The 11,334-nt window shown below is 37.6% G+C and overlaps 1 protein-coding gene across 1 annotated transcript; it reads right to left on the minus strand.

Annotated features, from left to right (window-relative positions):
- Positions 1-7,960: 7,960 nt before the first annotated feature.
- On the minus strand, positions 7,961-8,920 carry LOC121154231. The gene has a single exon (XM_040977185.1). It carries the CDS (start codon positions 8,891-8,893, stop codon positions 7,961-7,963), a length of 933 nt encoding a protein of 310 aa, XP_040833119.1. The 5' UTR covers positions 8,894-8,920.
- Between the last annotated feature and the right edge of the window lie 2,414 nt (positions 8,921-11,334).

Genomic DNA, 11,334 nt, shown 5'->3' on the forward strand with positions numbered 1-11,334 from the left:
CATTTCAAGGTTTATAGCAGCCAAAAGTGCATAAACTAAAGTTGAGATGTCAATGAAGTAGTTACAAGATGTGGTTAAAAACTTGCATTTTATAACATATTGGTCACTCAATACCATGTCAATTAACTTCATCATGGTGTAAATTTCCACATTTCTTCCTGTTGTTGAAGTTGTGTAGTGGCTTTTCATTGGAGGGGATGATATGCTGCCAGCCTTACTTTCAGACCAACGATGGTCTCCCAATGAAACTGTTGCATTTATCCAGAAAACAAGATGCTGGACTCTGCATGGTCCATGCATGTAATGAAAGAATCATGATTGGTTATGAACTGTACTATGGTAACCATATGGAGGGTTTGGGAGGGGTTGGGGGAAATCCCAGAGCCTACGAAACTGTATTATAAAATGAAATAATAAAAAAAGAAAGGATCAGTATTCTCTAATTTACTGATATTCCATTTATTTGAGGGGCAAAGTTATCGAGAGATAGAGAGGCAAAGAGAAAGAGAGGGTACCTTCCATTCCTGGTTCTCCTGAATTGGTCACAACAACCAGGGTGTTGCCAGCCTGGAGACTGAATCATAAGTTTCTACAGATTCTCCTAGTTGGGTACAAGGAACAAAGTAAAATGTTTTCCGTGACTCATTAGAAGGAAGTTAGCCTGACAGTGGAGCAGCTGGAACTCAAACCAGACCCTATATAAGATTCCAGCACTGTAGGTGGAAGCTTAATATTTGTGACAAACACTGGCACAAGATGAATCTTTTCAGTTTGCACATAATATTTTCTATGAGATTTTGAAAACCATGAAATTTTAGAAAGTTGTCTAGACATTTTGTCATTTGAAAAATGACTGAAGTAATGGGATGTAGTCGGCAAGTGAAGTAGAGATACACATGGCACATAATTTTTGTATTCAGACATCTACTTACTGTTCTATTTGAGAAGCGTTTTAGATCCTGCGGTGTGTCATATTTGGGCTAACCAACTGTCTACAGTGCCAGCATCCCTGAGCAACACTGGTCTTAGCCACAACTGCTCAACCTCCAATCTATCTCCCACTGAGTGGTCTGGGCAAACAAGCAGAAGATGGCCCAAGTATACGAATCCTTGTCACCCATGAGGGAGAGTCCAAAAATAACATTTAGGTGCTGGCTTTGGCTTGGCCACGTTCTGGCATTTGCAGTCATTGTGGGATGAACCAGTTGATTGAAGATATGTGTTTTTCTCCTTTCTTCTTTTGGTAACTGGTTTTCAAATAAATAAATCTTTTACAAAGTGCTCACAGTATATGTTTTCAGGTTCATGAAGTGAAGCTAATTCACTGAAACCATGAAGAGATACATTTTGTTCAAGAAGACCTGGTGTGACAGCCAGGTGGCTAAAATGCTTGCGCAGGATGTGTTGTGATCCCATATCAGTGTGGGTTTGTGTCTTTGCTGCCTCACGCCTCATGCAGCTCCTTGTTTGTGGGGTAGCAGGGCAGTGGAGGATAGCCCAAAATGTTGGGACCCTACACCTGTGTGGAAGACATCATAAAATCTTCTGGCTCCTATCACCATGGTGGCCACTTAGGGAGTGAATGAGTGGATTGGAGATCTTTCTGGCTCTCCTTCTCTATGTAAATCTGACTTTCCAATAAAAATAAATAAATTTGAAGAATAAAAAGATAATTTCAACAGTCTAACCCAGCTTGTTTATCTAATTTCCTGAAATGTTTTTGTAAGGCCATTTATTATACTGCTCAGACATGGACCTGATTGAATGATTGAATTACATCATTTTAATATTTCTTGTAATTATAATATTTCAAGGTTCAAAATTTTAGTGAACTCTTAGAATATGCACTCTAGCTTCAAATATCAATGCAAATCATATCTGAGTGAACTTGAAAGAATTGCTTCAGGGTTGAAATCTCTGGAAAAAAAAGGGTTTCTGTCTCATATGAAAATTATTTTATGCATTGTTCCTAAATTTTGTAAAGAACTCAACAATTACAAGTGTTATTTTCATTGTAATCTATTTCAATCCTGGGTCCGGCAGGATAGCCTAGTGGCTATATCCTCGTTTTGCTGCACCAGGATTTCATATGGGCACCAACTGCTCCAGTTCCCTTAGCTTCCTGCCTGTGGCCAGGGAAAGCAGTAGAACACCACCCAAAGCCTTGGACCCTGTTCCCTCATTGGAAACCCAAAAAAGCTCCTGGCTTCTCAGATTGATTCAGATCCAATCACCGCGGCCACTTGGGGTGTGAACCAGTGGCCGATCTTTTTTCTGTGTCTCTACCTCTCACTGTAACATCGACTTTCTAATAAAAATTTAGAGATCAATCTTTGAAGTAAATAAAATAAAAACATAAAATTTTCAGTCCCATAATGATGAATATCCTGATGCTGTTCTGTTGTAAATCTACATGTTTTGTGCATTCACATAACATAGATTTACAACAGAATATTCACTTCCCATACTAATACTAATTTCCATTACACTACAGATCAAACTAATATTTCCATTGAACTGACAAGAAAGAGGACTGCTTTTTTTCTTTTATATACTATATGTATTATATGAGTTGGCAATTTCTCAAACATTTGATGGGTGATGTGTTTTAACTCACACACTTCTTATTTGGCCCTTCAAGATCATTATTATATGAAATTCTATTTTTGTAGCTGAAGTCCTTAAATATCAACGCATATGTTTTCAATGAAACTGTGTCATAAAATGAAATTTTAAAAAAAATTGTTGAGAGAAACTTTGAGATATGTTAACACAGACAGAAAATTCCCTAACACAGCCCGAGCTAAAATCCGTTTAAAAACACAATGGAGCGCTTGTCACAGTTCTGTGCATCAGGGGACACGGAAATATCCAGGGGCCCTGTGCTGACCAGAGAGTCTAGGTCTTACACTGAAGACACGGAAATACTCAGGGGCCCTGTGCTAACCAGAGAGTCTGGGTCTTACACTGAAGACGAGTAGAGACACAGAAACATCTGTGCATTAGAACAGAGTTTAAAGTAGGAGAAATGAAGTTTATAAAGACGGGGTGAAATTCAGACATACCCCTCCTCCTCCCTCAAAAGTTCCATTTTCTCTTCTCAATTGTTCTGGCAGGAACGTCTATCTGATGATGTGAGGAGCAAGTCTTCTTGGTGACACCTCTGAGTCACTCACCTTGATGTCTGGTGGAGCTCATTTCCTTGCACAAAGATGCTTTGCAAGGGTTCGTTGCTACTTTCGTCTTATGTTCTACACAGAGATCAGAAGGGTCTGTTTCAGAACAACAATGATTTCCCACAAGTATTAACTCAAAGGAGCAATTAGAAAATCCTTCCTTCTTCTTTGGTTCCCAAGTGTTTAGTAAATGAGCATTCAAGAATTTGCCTGGAAATGAAATTAAAACTATTGTAGAAATATATGCCTCAGGGGGTTTTGTATAGAAAAACATATAACCCATACAGTTTTTTTTCATTACATTTATTCCCCATGTGCGTTTTGGAATTCTTAATGTTATGTCATATGAATGAGCTCTAATAAATTTGACTTTAGACATTTAAAAAAATTAAACTTCATGAAGATTTAAGAAAATACGCTAAAGGAATTGTCTAAAGCGAATTCTTGTACCAATGTACATTGATTTCAGAGACTTAAATCTCATTGTTCTCCACTAATTGTATTACAGTATTCTTAAAAGAGTAATTTTTGCAGTATTTTAACATAGAGACTGAATAAAGTTCAACTTAGACTATTGCAAATATGTCACAAAAGCATGGAGCTCCTAAAAAGCCAAACATGAAGAAATGATGGATTTTTCTTTTTAGAAATTAAATAGAAATGCTGAGCAACAAGACAACATATGTCAAAGAAATATTTTTTCTAATATATAAATCAAAGTGCTCATTTGGAAGAAAATGTGTATCTGATGGTTGAATTCAATATTCTTTGCAATACAAAAAATTCTAATTTAATTTAGTGTGAAATGATTTAAATTTTTAGATATAGGGCTTGCTTTTTGAGACTATTTGATAACTCACAAGAAAGCGTAAAACCTTAGTAAAAGGTTTTTATTTTCATTTTTTTAAAGATTTATTTATTTGTGTTGGAAAGGCAGATATGCATGTAGAGAGGAGGAGAGACAGAGAGGAAGATTTTCCGTCTGTTGATTCACTCCCCAAACGGCCGCAACTGCCGGTGCTGCGCCAATCTGAAACCAGGAGCCAGGACCTTCTTCTGGGTCTCCCATTAGGGGTTCAGTGTCCCAAAATTTTGGGCCATCCTATACTGCTTTCTCAGGCCACAGGCAGGGAGCTGGATGGAAAATGGGACCACCAGGATTAAAACCAGTGCCCATATGGGATCCTGGTACATTCAAGGCGAGGACTTGAACCACTGCGCTATCATGCTGGGCCCAGGTTAACCCTTTTTAAATATTTATTTATTTTTATTGTAAAGGCAGGTCATATTTATAGAGAGAAGAAACAGAAAACAATCTTCTATCTGCTGGTTCACTCCCCAAATGGACACCATGGCCCGAACTGGGCTGATGCAAAGCCAAGATCCAGGCTTAAAGAGCTTCTTCCAGGTCTCCCACGTGGGTGCAGGGTCCCAAAGCTTTGAGTCATCCTCTGCAGCCTTCCCAGGCCACAAGCAGGGAGCTGGACTGGAAGTGGAGAAACAGGGACATAAACCATCACCATATGGGATGCTGATGTTTGCAAGGTGAAGATTTAACCTTTGAAGCATGGCTCCAGGTTCAACAGAATACCTCTTGTGCCATGGATAAACACCACTTTCAGATAATTATAATATATTAAAACTTAAATGTACAAGTCAAAGCCTAATTATCCTTCAAAATAAAGATAATTATTAACCATGGATAGTATCAGAGAACACATCACTTATAAATGATTACAATGTATTAAAACTTAAATGTACAACTCCAACCAACTTATTCCTGAAAATTATGACAATTACTATAGAAATAATACCCAATTGCATTATTACACCATGGACAATACCAGAGAACGCATCATCATTAGGATGTGTAGTATTTGTGCTGAATTAGCAGCTTATCTGATTGTTTTGAAATTGAGTAAGAATTAAACATGTTTATTTGTTGTTGAAAGGATATAAATTGTAAAGCACAGAATGGAGTCATAAACGTGGAATTAGCATGAATGAAGGTATGGGTATAATATGAACTCAGAACTAAAATAGAAAAAAAGCTGTCCCACTTAGCACAGCATTTTATAGATCTTAATTAACTATTAACAAATCAGTATTTTAATTGTACACCAAACATTTTAATTTAATCACACTTAATGGTATTATTATTCCTACATACAATGCTAAATCCAAATGTTAAGTTCTAGAGACAATCCCAACATGCTATCAACTCTGATTTCTAGTTAATATCAGGAATTGCAGAACAAAATTATCCTTGTTTCTAGTCTTCATTATGCGTTTTTGCTTCAGTAATGAACATGTTGACTCCTAGTTTGGCACACACCATTTGGATGATTATGATTTTCCTTAAACCCCTTTTACAGCTATGTTTGTGTGTTTGAGTTTGTTCCAAAAGGAAGATAAGTAGAAGTGAGTTCTCTAAGGGAAAGAACACTTTCCACTTCCAAATATTTCTGTCTCGTGGCTGAGTGGTGGAATCAGAAATCATCAGAAACCATAAGTTAACATTGAAAGTTGACAGCTGTATTTGGCAACCAGGAAAGCATCAGTGTAAAAGGAACCTGTGCATTTAATGAACCTCTGTTCCAGTTCTGAATCATCTGTGTGTGTGTGTGTGTGTGTGTGTGTGTGTGTGTGTGTGTGTGCGTGTACATGGGCACACACATGCACACCAGTGTGGGCAAGTGTACAACGGATTCTCAAACTCCATCGTATATAACACAGAAGGTACATATGGCTAGGTCTGAAGTCTGATGCTGTTACTATTAGTGATACTTAATGAACTATTTTCATTGAGAAATCGAATCCAGTGCTGGCATTGGAGATGTGATCCAGGTTTACCACAATACCTAGTGCTATGCTACAGCATGCTCTTTTCAACTTTTTCTACATTGGATTATGTTTTCTTCTTTAATGGTTATTAGTAAGTCTTACTTATTTGTACTTTATGTCTCATTTGTGCTAGTACAAATGACAGATCTCTGTCGTTTGAAATCTATCTGGTAAATATCAAACATTACTGATGTTTTCTTCCACCAGTTCTTACAATCACTAGGCATGAGTCAAATGTTTTTAGACTGCTCTAAACATGTTAACAGCTTTAATGCAATAATGAATGCTTTGAAACCAAAAAACTCAAATTTGTCATCAATAGCTAAGAATAAAACATACTGCATGCTGTTTACTTGATGACTAATTATAAAATAATTGACATATATAACTCTTTGTTTCACATAAGCATGGAGTTAATGACTGATTAGTCCATTGATATCCAAGGAGGGAGCTTCGTCTAGTTTTCAAGGGGTGATTGAGCTCCTCTGTCCCTCTCTCATTCATAAGTTTGCATTTCCAGAATAAGAAAAATAGTGGCATTGCCCTAGGATACCCATGTTATATTTTTGAAGGTAATCTGATGACTAATTAAGACATGTTTAAGCATGTTCAGGAGACATTGACTTTTCAAAATGCAATAAGCCCAGATATGAATACTTACGATGGGTTAAAGAACAAGTGGCCCTGTTCTCTGTTCTTGGCACAGGATTAACAGAGATGAACTTGAAGATAATGATACTACTTGGAGGTATCCACATTTGTTCTCTTACAGCCACTTTTTTCAAAATCTGTGAGGCTAAGAGTGTCTGACATATCTGGCCTCCAAGAGTCACAGGAAAGGTCAGAGTAAAGTCCAGCGAGACAAGAGTAAAGGGGAACGAAAATCAAAGTGCTTCCAGCACCAATAAGACAAGAAGTGGAGCTGAGGCACCAACGGACCCCATCAAGATCTATGAAAGCTTGTTGATGGGATTGGTTATCTCCGAGAAAGAAAGACATACATTTTCTACCTCTATTCCTAACAGCATCAATTCGAGCTTAACTAAGCAAGTGTGAACAGAGTAACGCATTAGTTAGACACATCCTTTTCTTCCAGGAAAGAGACAATCATTTCCCCAAAAACGTAGAGTTGGTTTGGAAGCAAATGAACAGGCTGTTATTACTGAGAACATGATTTCCCCTTTTTAGTTTTTCAACATGAGTCACTATCCCACATGAATGCAATAGCAACACATTGTTAATACTAGGTTTGAATTTTTCATATACATTATGATGCTACATTTCTTTTCAATAGGGGAATGTATGCATGCAAATGTCAGGAAAGTTAAGGTAATAGCAAAGTACCATAATTTTAGACCATGGAATGTTCACAAATATATCCAGAACACACAATGTATAGTATATCTATACCTGTTTATTTATTGTTATAGTGATATCTTCTTATAAATCAGAAGTGTTTTATCACTCATAATTTCCTCCCATATTCACTAACTTAGTTCTATAGTTACTAGTAATTAGGAGTTGAATTTTGTATGCATTGTATTCTTCAAGAATATTTGCAGAGATTAGACTTTGAGGAAAGCTTGCTAGAGCCTTTATGAAATTAGATCAGATAGAAAAAATATTCTAAATAACAAAATGCAATGACTGCCTTTTTTCTATTTATTTAAAATATTATTTCCTTAATTTCCCGTATTGTATGCAAATGAAACATGATCATGCATATTCCAGCTTTTCACATTTTAAGCATGTTTTCTTCTGTAACACCTGATAAATGGTGCTGCAATCATGAGACTAATCCTATAATTCCAATTCTACCCTTGTATTTTTACTTTAAATAGTCTAATATGAGCTACAATAGTATTACTCATGTATGTACATTACTATTTGTGTCATGCTCCTTACAAAAACATTGTCTAAAATTAGATTTAAAAATATTGTCATAAAAAATTACTTCCAAGTACCTTGTTAAGGGCAACCTTAACATCTTTATTTCTCAAACTGTAGATAAGAGGATTCAACATGGGTACAATAATGGTATAAATCACAGAAGACACTTTGTTTTGGCCAAGGTCGTTGCCAGATGATGGCTGTAGGTACATAAATGCTAGAGAACCAAAGAACAAGCCAACAGCTAGGAAATGAGAGCTGCAAGTGCTGAAGGCCTTGGACCTACCCTTAGTGGAACGGATGCCCAGGATGCTGTGAATGATGAAGCTGTAAGAACTGAGGATGATCAGTACTGGGACAAGGATGTTGAATGTGCTGAAGCACAAAAGTACGATCTCATTGATGTAAGTACTGGAACAGGAAAGTCTCAGTAGTGGGAAAAGATCACAGAAGTAATGATCGATTATATTAGCCTTACAGAAAAACACCCTTAGCATGCAAACAGTATGTGCCGTGGCACCAACCAAACTCACGATGTACACTGCAACTATGAGCCAGACACAGACTTCATAAGACATGACCATATTGTAAAGCAATGGCCTACAGATGGCAACATAGCGATCATATGCCATTGCAGCCAGCATGTAACACTCCGCTATAGCAAGAATAATGAAGAAGTACAGCTGGATCATGCATTCCGGATAGGAGATGATGTTTTTTTCTGCCACGAAATTGACCAGCATTTTAGGGATAATTATCGTGGATTGACAAAAATCAATGAAGGACAGACTGCTGAGCAAATAGTACATGGGAGTGTGCAGGTGAGAGCTGAGCCCAATCAGTATGATCATGCCCAGGTTGCCGACCATGGTGACCAAGTAGATTCCTAGGAAGAGGAGGAAGAGGGGCAGCTGGAGCTCTGGCTGTTCTGAGAGCCCAGCCAGGATGAACTTGGTTACTATGGAATGGTTTCCTACTGTCATCCTCTGTTTGATTTCTGAAGGGAAAAGAAAAAAAAAAATCACAGTTCCTGGATATGTTTTCTTGTTATTCATTTTGAAGATGATACTTTCTTTTCACTCAAACATATGACCAATTAACTCAGGGTCTTTTTTAAGGAGAATTTGTTCAGTGCAGTATTTGTTAAATTTTATTTTCAAATATAGCTAATTTATGTTAAACAACTTATTGGTGGACCCTATGTGGATGATCCACTTTCCATACTGCTTGTGGGTTGGCAGGGCAATGGAGGACAGCATTAAGCAGTTTGCATTTATCCAGAGATTTCCCAATATTTTTGATCATCAGAATCACTGAGGTAGTTATAATATTTGTGAAAAAGTAAACATAAAAATCTAAATATGTAAACACGTAGGGCCAGCTTGGTGGCCTACTATACTAATCCTCAGGAGGAAGTGCTAGCACCGCAATGGGAGCCAGTTTGTGCCTCAGATGCTCCATTTCCAATCCACCTCCTTGCTTATGGTCTGGGGAAACAGTGAAGAGTGGCTCAAGACCTTGCTCTCCTTGAAGAAGCTCCTGGTTCCTGGATGCAGATTGGCTCAACTTTGGCCTTTACGGACATTTGGGGAGCAAACCAGCACATGGAAGATATTCTCTTTCTTTCTCTCTCTCTCTCTCTCTCTCTCTTTATCTCCAACTTCTATCCCAGATTTAATGAATCAGAATCTCTGAGAATGATGTTTAGAGACCTGGATTTAGTAAGTATTAATGTAAAAACAATTAGCAAAATAAAACAATCATTTAAGGTTTGGGAAAATGGCTAATGCACACATGATTAAGTTTTCATGGAAATATTTCATGAAGTCAAAATCCTGTCTAAAGATAGCTTCATATATAATGAGTTTAGTATTAATAGATGAAAATATGGACATAATTTTATATTTAATTATTGCAGTCCATAGAATATCATACAACAAATAACGCAGATTCAGATTTTGTTTGTAAAATTAAACTAGACTTAAAAACACTGGAAATCCACTATACTACAATATGCTAGAACTGGAATTAATAATGCTCAGTATAAGATTTTTATATGCTATTTTGAAGACTTTTATCAATACATGGAAAAATTATTTTCACACTTGAGTGCTTAGAAATGGAATATAATACTTATTCCTGATGAACTTGGTTACTATGGAGTGGTTTCCTACTGCCATTGCCTCTGGTCAATGACAAAATACAACAGATTAGAAATCAGCTGATCCACTTTCAGCAGAGATAACAAACATTCGCTAAATGGACTTAGGATATAGTACACAAATGCATACTGTCTTTCCCATCTTTTATTCCTATAAAATTCTTATGCTACAAAGAACAGGTTTTTTTCCTTACAAATCATGGGATATGTCACAGTGACTCACTGCTTCTGAGTGAATCCTGTTTGTGATATTATTTTTTAGGTTTTATTTGTTTTTATTTAAAAGGTGCAGTAGCAATGAGAGAGAGAGAAATCGCCAAGCTACTGGTTCACTTCCTCATGGCTACAACAGTCAAAGCTGAGTCATCCTGAAGCCAGGAACCACGTGTCAGGAGCATCTTTCTGGTCTCCTGTGTGGGTATAGGGGCCCAGGGACTTAGGTCACCTTCCATTACTTTCTCTGGCCATAAGCAGGAGCCTGTATTGGAAGTGGATCAGCCAGGACTAGAACCGGCACCCACTGCAGCACCACAGGTGGAGGAAAAGGTGCTAAGCTACTGCTCTAGCCCCAGTCTGTGATTTTCTTACAAGCATTGTTCTCCTTGTTGCCTAGTAAACACTTATATTCTTTTAAATTCCATTTTAAGCTGAGGTAATCAAGGCAATATTCTCCAATCCATTGTAGCTAATTGTACCTTCCCATGCCTGCTCAGAACACTAAATCCCAACTGCACCTTTTGACTCTAAGCAGCACTATAAGCAAGTGATGGTATCTGCTTCTCTGTCTCCCCTGTGACACTGCTGAAGTGGCCAAGGGTTTCAAACAAGTTTGATGTGTAACTGAATAAATGAGGTTATTGAAGAATATTTCTGTGAAATTTCAAAGATTTCTTTGTTCCTAATAGCCTCAAATTATAAATGTGGAATAAGCACACTCACCTGTAATAAACTTGAAACCTCAAAGTCCAATTTTAATTTCCACTTGCTGTCTTTTACTTAGAGGAGAATAGCTTGTCTGATCCAGCCTTCAGGAGCCATAGTTACCCCTTTTCTAGCATCCCAGTTGTCAGAGGTCAGGGCCTAGACCTCGTCTCAGAGTCCCTTTTGAAGCTGATCAGCATTACAGGTCAGCATCTCCAGGTGTTCAGTTTGTGTTTTCCCAGGCTCAGCACAGCAAGCCTCCTCCCAGCTCACAGTCACCTGAGTAACTCTGCCCTGCTATGTAGGTTTGTCGGAGGTTTAGATCTGCCAGACACTGAACAC

The sequence above is a fragment of the Ochotona curzoniae genome, unplaced genomic scaffold, assembly GCF_017591425.1.
Source record: "Ochotona curzoniae isolate NIBS_2020 unplaced genomic scaffold, NIBS_Ocur_1.0 contig_2723, whole genome shotgun sequence".
NCBI lineage: Eukaryota > Metazoa > Chordata > Mammalia > Lagomorpha > Ochotonidae > Ochotona > Ochotona curzoniae.

Bases quoted from the DNA above. Each gene is read 5' to 3' on its own strand.
- LOC121154231 (XM_040977185.1), bottom strand. From the start codon at position 8,893: ATGACAGTAGGAAACCATTCCATAGTAACCAAGTTCATCCTGGCTGGG.